Here is a 15,020-nt window from a genome sequence, read left to right on the forward strand (position 1 = left end):
TAAAGTAAAATGAATCACAATCACATTGGTTTTTAGAATGTAGGAGCTGTAACTGCTTGTGTTTAGGCATTAAAATGTTTGTTTATATATCATTTTAACTAGCAGGCACTCCATGTGGTTATGTAGATAAAAATGTTTGCCTGTTTAAACACCACAACTAATTAGAACAAGTTATTCTGGCAATACATTTTTGAAGTACAACATAAAATGGAAATAAAACGTCCAGTGGAATGAAGTATTGATCATCATTATTGTCGATCCTATCTTATCAATTACTTTTTGATTCATTGCTAATTTACTTATTTTCAGATAAAATATCTTTCATTCTAGCTCTCGGTGGAAGAACATTTCTTTACTCAGCCACTCAGTGTTTTATGCTGCCCCCTTCCAAAAGCCAAGAAAAGGCTGCAGAACTTCTCGCACGCCCAGTGTGAAAATATCAGACATTTATCTTCTTTTATGAGGTAAGTAACATTCCCGCAGTGTGATATAAAAGTGCAACTTTGGAGAGTTGTTGCAAAATTTTTGCTTTTGTAACTCCAATTGCTCCTTTTTATATTTGAAAGGTTACAGGAGGCGGCAACGCATTTTGATTTCCAAGCTTAATAAATAATGTAAATATCACTATTGTGTATAAATAATTTCTGCTGAATAGAGCTATGTAGCTGTAGCTCATGTCAAATAAACTGTTCATATTTCTCATTTCTGGTTGCTTGACAAGGTCATACACGCATTTTTTCTTTCTTTCAGTTTTGTTGAAAGCCAAACACCAGACAACCAAGTAAAGCTTCTCACCGATGATGAATATTTAAAGGTACTTTTGTATTGATTGATTACAATATTGCCAAGAATGTATTATTTCTGTTTGGTTTTCAGTTTCCTAATGGATGCATTCAAGTTTAAATATAAAAGAGAAAATGTATTTGTACATTTATATTCTGTTTGATGGTGAGTTTTCCTCAATTGCAGATGTATTTCCGCAACAGTATTTAAAAACCTTTCTACTATTATTGTTGCTGAATACTAATCTGCCAGACAGCTGCAAACTGTATTAGGCTGTTTAAGACTTAAAGGGACACTGTACCCAAATTTTTTCTTACGTGATTCAGATAGAGCATGACATTTTAAGCAACTTTCTAATTTACTCCTATTATCAAATTTTCTTCATTCTCTTGGTATCTTTATTTGAAATGCAAGAAAGTAAGTTTAGATGCCGGCCCATTTTTGGTGATCAACCTGGGTTGTTCTTGCTGATTGGTGGATAAACTCATCCACCAATAAAAAGTGCTGTCCAGAGTACTCAATAAAAAAAAAAAAGCTTAGATGTCTTCTATTTAAAATAAAGATAGCAAGAAAACGAAGAAAATTTGATAATAGGAATAAATTAGAAAGTGGCTTAAAATTGCATGCTCTATCTGAATCATGAAAGAAAAAATTTGGGTTCAGTGTCCCTTTAAATGGACATCAAACTCGTTTTTTTAATATATATTTTAACATGAGTAGCACGTACCAGCACTTAAAGAAACATTCTACACCAGAAATGTTATTGTTTAAAAAGATAGATAACCCCTTTATTACCTATTCCCCAGTTTTGCATAACCAACCGTTATATTAATACACTTTTTACCTCTGTGATTACCTTGTATCTTAGCCTCTGCAAACTGTTCCTTATTTCAGTTCTTTTGACAGACTTACATTTTAGCCAATCAGTGCTGGCTCCTAGGTAACTCCACGTGCATGAGCACAATGTTATCTATATGACACACATGAACTAATAACCTCTAGTGGTGAAAAACTGTCAAAATGCATTCAGATAAGAGGCGGCCCTCATGATCTAAGAAATTAGCATATGAACCTACCTAGGTTTAGCTTTCAACTAAGAATACAAGAGAACAAAGCAAAATTGGTTATAAAAGTAAATTGTAAAGTTGTTTAAAATGACATGCCCTATCTGAAAGTTTATTTTGGACTAGACTGTCCCTTTAAGCACTACTCTCTTTATTATTATAATTACAACGTTTATAAGTAACCAATCACAGAAATATATGTCCTGGTCCTAGGTGGTATTTTTATTTTATGAGATTTCTCTATATAGGAGGGTACACTTATTTCACAGGGGGACTGGACCCAAACAACTAAGACCACCAAAGCAAAAATAGACATTATATTATAGCCAGCTGAGATGGGGTTAATATAAGTTGACTCCAAAACCTGCGCCATCTCTTAGACTAAGTATTTGTCTTCCTATAACAGATACATCACCTCACAAATAACGTCATCACAAGGGACTATTACTGCAATATAATAAATAGATCACATTACTTTGTAGGATATGTGTTTTTATAATATTTTTCCTTACAACTATAAAAATGCTTATCAGAATAATACATTTTACTTGGTAGAGCTAAACTGTGTAAATATTATCCACATTTCATATTGCAAATTATTCTGTCTTTTATACTGCAGTAATTTGTCTTAACATTTGTAAAAGCATCACACATATAGGGCCTGATGAGCAAACACTTGCCGAGATGGAGAGAAATCACATAAAATCTTTGGGGAATTTTTGTGAGCATCATAAGTGTCTCTCCTTTTTGAACTCTGTATATTAAGATAAACGGCTCACAAGCTAAAATTTTGCCTTTTAGGGACCTCCTAGTACTTATGAGAAATGTTAGATAATTTTAGTGGGGAGCTTTAGCGCATTGGACCCACAGTGTGAAAGATACATTTCCTCTAACTACATTTCTTTATATACGAACTGCTTCACCAGCCACATGCATTTATATGCAAGTTACAGTTATTGTTGTAAGATCTGTTGTTGCAAAGGGTATGGTCACACTTTTTGCCTTATTCTGCCATAGCATAAGTTTGTGTATCACTGCTATATAACCATAATTACTTTGTCTATAGCTGATAGCATGTTTCTATAGTTAGCTTTATTGTTGGTTCACTATTTATTAATAAACTGCATTTTCATTTATATATCATAACTGACATGTCTGCCCTAATTGTACTTTGGGGACAGACGCTCAGAATGTTTATACGTTTCCACCTACTGATACCATCATACATCGTTCCTATTTCCATCTTAATGGGAGGAGAGTCCACTGCTTCATTCATTACTTGTGGGAATTAAGAACCTGGCCACCAGGAGGAGGCATGGCACTCCATGTGACCGGGTGTGGCATCTTTAACTTCCTCGTTCTTGACCGGCGGTTGTAGGAGATGAAGCTGTTTCTCTGTAGCATGGGTCATAGGAGGTGGTGAGTGCCCCGGCGATTGGTATATTAAGGTGCTATTTAATTTATATCTAGTCCGCAATAAAAGCGCAAACTGTGTCTATTATGAGGAAGCTCTGGTTGATCTGCCTGCTCAAGTCTGTTCTACATGCTTTCATAAAATTGCATTATCTGAAAAGAGGTGCGTTCCCTACACTCGTCTCTGATTGCACATTCAGCTCCCCAGGGTACTACTAATCATGGACACGAAACAATATCTAAATGAAGCATATAGATTACTCAGTGACCAAAAACATAGAAAATACTAGATTTAAATCCTACCAACAAATTTTTAGCAAAACTGAACAAACCATTAATAGAGGGAAAGAAGATGGGAATTCTTAATGAGAAGGAATACAGGTATCTTACACCATGTTTTCCAAGAATTCCCATCTTCTATTTCCTACCCAAAATACATAAAAAATCTTAATAATCCACCGGGGAGACCCATTATATCTGGTATAAATTCAATGTCCGCAAACCTCTCTCAGTATGTGGATAAATTTCTTCAGAAACATGTAAAAAAATTAAATTTATATTTAAAAGACTCTACTCAATTTCTTAACCTAATAGAAAACCTGGCATGGGGAAAAAGATCTGATTATAGCAACTTGTGACGTCACGTCACTTTATACCATCATAGACCATAAAAAGGGACATCAGTAGAAAAAAATCTAAAAAAAGATCAGGCAATGTCTAAAGAACAAATAGAATTTATACTTAAAAGTATTAGCTTTATTCTTGAAAACAATTATTTTGCATTTGAAGGGAAATATTTCCTACAAATAGAGGGAACGGCGATGGGTACGAGGTTTGCACCTAGCTATGCCAATCTCTTTATGGGAGATTGGGAAGAGGATTTTTTATCTGGGGATAGATATGGTTGCAAATCTAGTACCCTAGAAGAGGTATATCGATGACCTCTTGTTAATCTGGAAAGGTCCTAGGGATAAATTGGAAGAAATGTTTACTAATATCAATACAAATGATAAAGGGCTGATTTTGACCCATAGCCATACTTTCAGCAAATAAATGGTATCGTTCCTAGACCTAGAGATTATGATAGTAGGGGACAGAATAGAGACAAAGACACATTTCAAGGAGGTAGACTCCAACAACTATATTCATGCAAACAGTTGTCACCTCAACGGCTGGAAAGAAAATATACTTATGGGTCAATGCGTTAGAATCAGAAAAAATTGCTCAAGATTGGTAGATTTTGATGATCAAGCTATTTCTCTTATAGAGAAATTAAATGCAAGGGGGTATAAGAAATAAAACATCAACAGAGCAGTTTTGAAAGCTAAATTAACTGACAGACACTTCTAGAATATAAGGAAAAAGAGCAATCAACTCTGAATAAAGACACTGCCAATGAAATAACAATTCCATTTATCACATATTTCAATGTGGACCATGGAATCATTAAGAGTATAGTCAGAAAACATTGGCACCTACTCAAAGCAGACCCACTTTTGGGTGACCTACTAGCTCCTAAACCGAAATTTGTATTTAGAAGGGCTCAAAATCTGAAGTAAATCCTGTCTCCAAGCGATCTTAAACAAAATTAAAAAGGTGAAAGTAATAAAAGATAAAGACCTTTTTAAAGGGAACAAAATCACAGGTTTTTACCCATGTTACACGTGTAAGGCTTGTCGACATAGTGTTAAGAAAAAAAGTATCACTATTCCAAACACAAATGAAGTGTTCACGATTAAAGATTTAATTAGATGTACACATAAGAATATAGTTTATGCACTACAATGCACATGTAATTTATTATATATTGGAGAAACAAAGAGAATGTTAAGAGATAGAATTAGGGAACACTTATGTTGCATTGATAATAAAATAGATAAAACACATTTATATCAACACTTTCAGGAGGTACACAAGGGTAAAATTAATGATCTTAAATATTGGGGTATATATAAGGTTAGAGAAGGGGAGATATTGAGACAAAGCTGGTAATCAAAGAGGCTGAATTAATATACAAATTTGACACACTATATCCTAAAGGCCTGAATTCAGAGCTTGATCTGTCACCACTCCTATTTGAATAGAATATTTAATCTATGGGTTGATAATGTAATAAATGTATAAATATCCTACTATTAGTATCAAATAAAAAGGCTTTTATGAAATAACTATAATTTGGCTACTAAATGTGTCTCTATAAAATACATAATAAAGGGAAAAATCTTATCCTTTAAGGGAATGTTCCCTTGGCTTGTCTATAATGTGTTTAGACTGCCTTAAATAAAGTGAAGTAATATATTATATCTTGAAATATTACTGTGGAAAATACACCTTAAGAAGCAGGAATGTGTGTTCAAAGTATACCGCTCAGAATAAGGATTATGTTTAGTACATCAATTTATATATTAAGACACTGAAGTAAGCAATAGAAATGTTTCAAAAGTATGTAAATATACCACCTTGTATAAGAAAATGGTTAAATTATAGAATACCACCTTACATTTTGATTTGCCACTAATTTGCTGTAACCAATGAAATACGCCCATGACCTTTAAAAGGATATTCACTTATGCCTAAAATTTATCTTGATAAAGCCCATCATAGGGTGAAACGCGTTGATGAAAATAGGCTGTGAATATCGATGAGAGAAAGCTGTCAATATTACACTTGTTTCAAGAGTGTTATGTTTGGAGGATACTGAGAACTTTACAATAAACCGGGTTATTTTGATTATGCATTAAAGCCATCATTTGCGTGCTATTAGCACTAAGTGCAAGTGGATTCAACTGCTTTTATTTGCTAATAGAAGTTTGCTACTATATCTGAAGAAGAAACAGAAAGATAACATTGTATTTGCTCCAACTGCAAGCCAAGCCGCTATATGGAGGATCTGTATCGTGACGTAGGCACAAGTCACGTGAGTGGCAACAGCTGATCAACGCCAGGAGCACCTTGGAAAGAACCGCGGTAAGGAACCAGAGCATGTACTACGGCTCACGCAGGTGAAAAAGTGTAACTGAGCCTGTGGGACGGTCTTTCTCTGCTCTAAGGTAAACATACATTACCAATACAATCCGTTTTTTCTGCACCTTCATTATATGGGCAATTCTACACCAAAAGACAGTGTTTCTGTTATGGTCCAGCAAGCGGGCGTTTTTTCTTAATTGCACATATACGCCTTAAGTTAAACAAAATTGAAATTTGAAGTGGACTGTGAATTATCGTGTATACACTTATATAGATCCACAAGTTGCCATATAAGGAGACTTTCTCTGGTGGTATACTGTATTGCTGCTCATTATATATGTATTAAGCCTGTAACCCTTGTTTATAAATACAGGTATACCCCGCTCATACAGCGGGTTAGGGACCGGAGCCCCGCTGTAAAGTGAAAACCGCCTTAAAGTGAAACAAGGCAGTTTTAGCTTTCTTTTTACTTGCCAGTGTGTTTGAAAACATGTTTGAACTAACATATATTATGGGTGCAATAGCACTAAGTTTAGTTTAACACTAGCACAGCACAGTATTAAATTAGTATTCAATAAATACTGTTCCTGTAAAATAGTGACAATAACTGTAGTAAAATTTGCCAGACTATAAACTAAGACACAAATTGCACTGCAATGCTGTAAACAGTGAACAGTGCATAACAAGATGGTGCCAGTCACTTTTCTCGCAATCTCACGATGATTACAGCACTGTTTCAAAAACTTTGGAGGTTAAACTTCAGTTTCACGAAGCGCTGTAAAGTGAGGTATACCTGTATACAGGAAGCATTTTATTTTTTGGTGAGGCTGGTTATCTGTAACACACAAGTTTGCTATACTTTGGGTATACAATATTGTTCATAAACACCAATTTGTTTTTTAGGATTTTTAACCATTTTGGGAGGCGTCCCTTAATTTTTATTGATTTACTTGTATGTGATAATTGATGAATAAATATTTTTTATGGTAACGGTGTAGTTTTTTCTCGAGAATCTAATCTTTTATAAGGTCTGTTGTACATATATAGAGACAAACAATTATTTTTAAGTATCCCTTATACTCTAAGATACCTTTAGCTCATCTGCAGCGCCCTCTAAATATTCTTAACTCCTCCCGCGGGAGGGGCCCTTTGGCCGCCAGATTTCGCTGATCAGTTACAAACGGCGGTTTCGGGGGGGCCTTTAATGCCTTACCACGCCCTGATAAGCGCAAGCGAAAGGTGAAGCATAGCTATCTGTCCCAGGGGTTATCTACTCCGCTGGATGTCTTTGACAGATTATCAGCTGATAAGGATGACTCCAGACGCTTCGGAGGATGTTTTTTTCTGGGTTGGAATCGGCGACTTCTAGACCTCCGTCTGCGAAGGAGCCGGATTTTAAATTTAAGATGGAGCATTTGTGCTTTCTGCTGAAAGAGGTGCTTGCTACGTTGGAGGTTCCTGAACTGAAACTGCCGGAGGAACTTTCGATCCCTAAGTTAGTGTTTACAAGGACAGGGTGTTGCCTCAGACTTTCCCTGTCCCCATTAAAATGGCTAATATTGTTAAGAATGAATGGGAGAAACTTGGTTCGTCCTTTTCCCCATCTACTTCTTTTAAAAAGCTGTTCCCCGTTCCGGACTCGCAGCTTCAGCTGTGTGGGGGGGGGGGGGGGGCATTCCTAAGGTGAATGGTGCTATCTCCATGCTCGCTAAGAGAACGACTATCCCACTCGAGGATAGCTCTTTGTTCAAGGAGCCCATGGATACAAAATTGGAGTCCATGTTGAGAAAGATTTTCCAACTCACGGGGTATGTTTTTCAACCGGCAGCGGTGGCTGGGGCGGCTACCTAGTGGTGTGACGCTCTGTCAGCTATGGTCGAGGAGATACAGGAACCTATTAAGGCCTTAAATGTAGCTTATTCGTTCATCTGTGATGCAAATATGCAAATTATTCGCCTGAATGCCAAGACATTAAGTTTTTCTGTTTTAGCCCGTAGGGCTCTGTGGTTAAAGTCGTGGCCTGCTGACATGACTTCCAAGTCTAGATTACTTTCCCTCCCATTTTAAAGAGAAGGTTCTCTTTGGTCCAGGCCTGGTCACGGGTGGCAAGGGTGCTTTCCTGCCACAGGATAACAAAAATAAGCCTAAGGGGTCTATTTTTTGTTCGGACAAGTCTCATCGCCATCAGCCTGCTGCAAAGACAGAGCAGTCCAAGGGATCTTGGAAGCCAGCTAACTCTAGGAACAAAGCCAAGCAGAGCATGAAGCCCGGCGAGGCAAAATCAGCATGAAGGGGTGGCCCCCGCCGTCTCTGGATCGCATAGGGGGCAGACTTTTTCTCTTTTTGCGGAGACCTGGATAAGAGACGTTCAGGACCCTTGGGTTCTGGAGGTCGTAGCCCATGGTTACAGGATAGGGTTCAAGACTCATCTGCCCAGAGGCAGATTCCTCCTGTCAAACATATCTTCAAGTCCAGAGGAGAGAGAGACGCCTTCCTAGGACTGTTCAAGTCCCTCTAGCAGAAAAAGGTCTGGGGTATTATTCAAACCTTTTCGTGGTCCCAAAGAAGGAGGGCACGTTTCACCCAATTCTGGATCTAAAGTGCCTAAACAAGTTTCTGTCAGTCCCATCGTTCAAAATGGAGACGATCAGGTCAATTCTGCCCCTAGTTCAAGAGGGACAATTCATGACGACAGTAGATTTGAAGGATGCTTACCTTCATATGACAATACACAAGGATCATTTCAGGTTCCTAAGATTCGCATTTCTGGACCAACACTTCCAGTTTGTGGCTCTACCGTTGGGTCTGGCGACTACCACAAAAGTCTTTACGAGGGTTCTGGGGGCGATGCTTTGCGGTAGCGAGGAGCAGAGGTATTACAGTGGCTCCTTATATGGATGATATCTGGTCCAGGCTCCCTCCTACAGTCTCGCGGAGGAGCACTCAAGGGATCTGCTCCTTCTCCTTCGATCCCATGGATGGAAGATAAACGAAGGAAAGAGTTTCCTGGTCCCAAGCAACAGGGTGGAATTCTTGGATACGATAATAGATTCCTTATCCATGAAGATATTCTTGACAGATCAGAGACGTTGCAAGATTGCGTCCAGCTGTCTTGCCCTTCAGACCTCCTCAAGGACATATGTGGCCAGGTGTATGGAGGTAATTGGGCTCTGGTATCCAGCATAGATGTCATTCCATACGCCAGGTTCCATCTCAGACCTCTCCAGGTGTGCATGTTGAGACAATGGAATGGCGATCACTCAGATCTATCTCAACAGGTATCTCTGGACAACCAAACAAGAGAATCCCTCTCTTGGTAGATCCGTCCAGGACAGCTGTCCCAGGGGACATCCTTCTTAAGACCATTCTGGGAGATTGTGACCAGTGACGCAAGTCTATCAGGATGGGGTGCTGTTTTGGGTGCCAAAAAGTCACAGGGCAGGTGGACTCAAGAGCAATCGAGTCTACCGATAAATATTCTGGAACTTCAAGCGATTATTTAACGCTCTGGGGTCGTCCCAATTCATCAGATTCCAGTCAGACAACATTACCTGGGTGGCTTACATAAACCATCGGGGGGGACGAGAAGCTCCTTAGGCATGAGGGAAGTATCTCAGATTCTGGAATGGGCAGAGTCCCACAATTGTTCGCTCTCGGCGATCCACATTCCGGGTGTGGACAACTGGGAAGCAGGTTTTCTGAGCAGACAAGCGTTTCATCCAGGGGAATGGTCTTTCCACCCCGAGGTGTTTGCGGATGGGGGACGCCAGAGATAGACCTCATGGCGTCCAGACTCAACTTCAATGTACCCAGATACGGGTCGCGGTCAATGGATCCCCAGGCGGAGCTGATAGATGCCTTAGCGGTGCCCTGGGAGTTCAACCCACTTTACGTATTTCCACCGTTGCCTCTTCTACCTTGTGTAGTGGCCCGCATCAAGCAGGAGCAAGCTTCAGCTATTCTGATTGCTCCGTTGTGGCTACGGAGAACGTGGTTTGCGGATCTGGTGGGGATGTCATAGTCTCCTCCATGGAGGTTACCCTGTCGCAGAGATCTGCTGGTTCAGGGTACCTTTCTACACCAAAATATCAATTCTCTGAGGCTGACTGCATGTAGATTGAACGTCTAGTCTTAGCCAAGAGAGGATTTTAGGAGAGAGTGATTGATACTCTCATTCAGGCCAGGAAAATGGTCACTCGGCTGCCACTGGATTGGTTTTCTTCACAAGGTTGTGTTGAATCGTAACATAAATCAGGAAATACGTAATTCCCGTCTTCTGTGTCCTAACCCTTCTTCGTCAAAGAAAGGTTACTTCATAATTTGAGATGTGGTTCGGGGCATTGTAGTTTTTCTATCTTCAGGCACGAAGGAATTTTAGACAGATCTTCACTTTTATTTGATATTTATTCGGTGGAAGCGCAGGGGGCAGAGTGCCTCTTCCACTTAACTGTCTTTTTGGTTGAGAGGAGCTTGATACGTCTGGCCTGTGAGACAGGCAGGACATAAGCTCCTCAGAGGATCTCGGCTCACTCAACTAGGGCTGTGGCCTCTTCTTGGGCTTTTCAGAACGAGGCTTCTATGGAGCAGATTTGAAGGCAGCTACTTGGTCCTCCTTACATACTTTTGCAAAATTTTACAAATTTGATGTTTTTGCTTCGGCGGAAGCAGCTTTTGGGAGACGGGTTCTGCAGGCTGTGGTGCCCTCAGTTTAGGGTCCCAGACACCTTTTGCCCTCCCGTTTTTTTTTCATTCAGTGTCCTCTAGAGCTTGGGTATTTGTTCCCACAAGCAATGAATGAAGCAGTGGACTCTCCTCCCATTTAGATGGAAAACATAAATTATGCTTACCTGATAATTTAATTTCCATCTGTGGGAGGAGAGTCCACTGCTCCAACCCTTTTCTACAGGTGGGCGGACCTAAATTTAATTTTATTCTTCTGGCACCTTTTTATACCCTGATATTTCTCCTTGTGTTCCTTGTTCCCTTGGCAGAATGAAGGGGGGATGAGGGGAGTAGGGAAGGTATTTAAGCCTTTGACTGGGATGTCTTTGCCTCCTTTTGGTAGCCAGGTTCTTAATTCCCACAAGTAATGAATGAAGCAGTGGACTCTCCTCCCACAGATGGAAATTTAAATTATCAGTCAAGCATAATTTATGTTTTTGTGGGAACCATTATCACTGTGCTGCATTTATGCAGTAACGTAAATAAGTGGTTCAATTCTGAAACCCATTTCAAGCGACTTAAATAAAGATGTTAGTACTAAACCTTTTTTGTTTTGTACAATATTTATCACCTGTTTGTGTTGTAATTTTTTAATATATACAGTAGATATAACATATCCTAAACATTTGCTTCTTAGAAGAGTTAAAAAATTGTTTCTGCTGAAATCGGAAAATAGCCATGATTTAATCATTTCTCGTAACTGTAATATTCTGAGCCATTCGATAAAGGGAGGTAAATCCACTATATGAGTGTGAAATACTTTTTATTTTAATTGTAGTAAATTGAAAGCTATATTAAAGGAACAGTCTGGTCAAAATCAAAATGCACATAAATTAATTACATCTTTTAATAGAAACATATTTGCAATATACATGTATTGGTAAACACACTTCTAGTGATATTTATTACTGTTTTATTAACATTTTTCTCTGTACTTGAAACATAACTAGAGATTCTCTGTACACCAGGATTTTTAATAGCGCAGCTGCTATGAGAGCTAGTGGGGCTTGTATCATGTCGGCAATTGACACATTAAGTCATTGCCAGGTGGTACAAGCATCTTAGGCTCTCTGAGTAAGTGACATATTTAAAATGCTGGTGCACGGTGCATACTTAAATACACTTTTTTTTGAGAATACATGTATATTGCTAAAAATGCTTCTATTCAAAACTGAAATGCATCTATGTGGATTCCAATTTTGGCTGAAATGTCCCTTTAACAGCTCAATCTCTGGACTAATTGCACCAAGTATTCCATTTCACATGACTTGTGCTCCCACTGATTATTCAGTTTGCTGTACCATAACACATGAAGGCTGATATAACTTTTTTTTTTTTATTAACTCAGTCTGTTTGTTTTTCAGGAAATGGCACTGACGTTTATTGAAGACTTGCATTCCTACCATGAGAATTTTACACCAGTTTTGCGATGTCTGCATTATTTTACTTCAATTCTTCCCAAGTATCCTTTAGGCAAGCAGGTGAGTGGGTGTTATAGAGATGCCAAATAAAGTGTAAACCAGGCAGAGGAGAGGACAACTGTTCTATTACAGAGAATTACAAAATAATGCTCTTTAACAAAAACAAAAAACAACCTTTTGTTGCCCTTTAAGTATCTGCACTTGTCTCTTTAATACCAGTATATTTTGTCCAAATTCTTTGTGCTTAGGTGTAAGTATAAAACATGCGTTATTTAGTTGCACTTAATTTAACCAGTGCAAATTGTTTATACATGTTTTATCTTACTGTAATCATAACTAAGCATTTTGAAAAAAAATGTTGTCCTCCAGAGGGCGCTGGTATTGTACTTAAAAAAAAAAAACAAAAACGAAAACTTACCGTGGGAACTCAAGCACTTGAATTAATGCAGAATCACATCTACATGCTCATTGTTCGTTCATTAGCAAGCTCAGAATGTGAGCACTAAAGAAAGTAATGGTGACCATAACAACCAGCCTTTATAGCCTCCAAAGCTGTACAAAGACATATTTCTTGACCAAAAAAAAAAGCTTTATTATCGACCAAAATCCATTAAAGGGCTAATTCTCACGTAACAAGTCAGAAAAATAGCTTAGAAAAGTAATATTGCCTTGTTTAGTCCTTTCTAAAGACAGCTGCTTTATTTAAAATAATATAGAGAAAAGCAATTCAAATGTCCTACTTTAGGGACCCTGGGGGGGGAGTGTTCATTAGATATGAGTAATGAAAATAGCAGTGGTGGTTACAAAATAGTGAAGCAAGATAGAGTGGGGTTTGCTTAATGCACAGCTGTTACACATACAAGCAATGCATATAAAATGTCAGATATGAAAGGAAAACACATGATACTTCTGATGCAAACCTGACTACTTGTTACTTTCATCTGATCATTTAAGTAAAAATATGACATTTATTTTATTTTGAAATGCCCTTATGGTAGGTTTATATTTCTTACAGATAAGGGAGCTTTATTGTGCGTGTTTGGAGAAAAAGGTCTGGGAAACAGAAGACTACAGTTCTGCATTGCTTCTGCTTCGGTATTTCTATCTATAACAAAACTGTACAAAAATGTCAGCCGATTAATTAAAAGGACATAAATGTGCAAAAAGAAAATGTTGTAATGTGTTATATGCAAGCAATAGTGTAATACAACTGTTCTAACTATGTGTTTAACACTGGCAAAGAGGTTAGACACAGAAAGTGGGGGCCAGAGCAGCAATGCACTACTGGGAGCTAGCTGAGCACATCAGTTGAGCCAATGATGAAGCATAAGTGTGTAGCCACCAATGACATCTAGCTCCCAGTAGTGCATTGCTACTGCTGTGGATATGTACATATGCTTTTCAACAAGGGATGCCAAGAAAACCAAGTACATTTGATAATACAAGTAAATTGAAAAAGTCTTTTAAAATAGCGTGCTCTGCTGCATGAAGATTTATTTTGACTTTCGTGTTCATTTTAAAGGGACAGTCTACACTAAAATTGTTATTGTTTAAAAATATAAATAATGCCTTTACTACCCATTCCCCCGACTTTGCACAACAAACAATATTCTATTAATATACTTTATAACATTTAAACCTCTAAAATTCTGCCTGTTTCTAAGCCACTACAAACATCTTCTTCTTATCACATGCTTTTTATTTGCTTTTCACAACATGAGACTGCTAGTTCATGTGAGCCATATAGATAACATTGTCTTCACTCCTGAGGAGTTATTTAAGACTAAGCACAACACAGCACAAAATGCAAGTCAATAGATAATAAATAAATAAAAAGTCATGTGATCAGGGGGCTGTCGGATGATGCTTAGATACAAGGTAATCACAGAGGTAAAAAGTATATTAATCTAACTGTATTGGTTATGCAAAACTGGGGATTTGGTAATAAAGGGATTATCTATCTTTTTTTAAACAATAACAATTATATTGTAGACTGTCCCTTTAAATGGTCTCATCTTTTTATTTTTTTATATTTTTTCATCTTTAGGTCATGTTCTTGGTTAGGCCAGTAACAATGCATTTGCTGTGTTTACTGTTTTATTGTAGTTTTTATTTTTAAATCCCTCTGACTTCTATTTTAATTTTTTTCTAACTTTTTTTCCCCCCAGTTACAAAACCTAGCAACAGAGTGCAGGAGCCTAAATAGGCAGAACACGAATCATTATTAGCAAGAAACAGAGTAGTTAATGTCTCAACGTTGTTGTTTGTGATATGTCTCCCCTTTTTCTTGTATGCTATGTACATTTCTTACTGACGCAAGGTTGTGCTTTATGGGAGCAATTAATGGAGCTTTACATAAAACAGCTGTGGTTGTTATCACAAAATAACAGTCTGCATATGTTTTGTTAAAATCACTTCCATCATCTAAACCGAGGTCTGCAAACCTCCAGGTGATATCCTTTGTCCTGCTGGAGTATGATCATGATTTTGCAGAGATGTGGCACTCTAATGCTGGTATTTATTGTGTTAGTAAATATGAAGAAAGAATGTGGCGAGCATGCAGTTGCTCTCAGTGCAAATGTGGTGCGTAATAAGCTGCACCACTCTCCTTGGCTCTGTCACTAATCAGTTTATGAACTCACCGTGTGGT

At 38.1% G+C, this 15,020-nt stretch overlaps 1 protein-coding gene across 2 annotated transcripts in view; it reads left to right on the forward strand.

Moving 5' to 3' along the window:
• ORC3 (origin recognition complex subunit 3) overlaps positions 1-15,020 on the forward strand; it is a 194,925-nt gene that overhangs the window by 42,696 nt on the left and 137,209 nt on the right. For both annotated transcript variants that reach the window (XM_053710528.1, XM_053710529.1), the window contains exons 11-14: positions 331-464; positions 751-814; positions 12,314-12,430; positions 13,386-13,465. In XM_053710528.1, the coding sequence (XP_053566503.1) occupies positions 331-464; positions 751-814; positions 12,314-12,430; positions 13,386-13,465 (395 nt within the window). The remainder of the gene's footprint in view (positions 1-330; positions 465-750; positions 815-12,313; positions 12,431-13,385; positions 13,466-15,020) is intronic.

Source organism: Bombina bombina, chromosome 4 (genome assembly GCF_027579735.1).
Source record: "Bombina bombina isolate aBomBom1 chromosome 4, aBomBom1.pri, whole genome shotgun sequence".
In the NCBI taxonomy this organism is placed as follows: domain Eukaryota; kingdom Metazoa; phylum Chordata; class Amphibia; order Anura; family Bombinatoridae; genus Bombina; species Bombina bombina.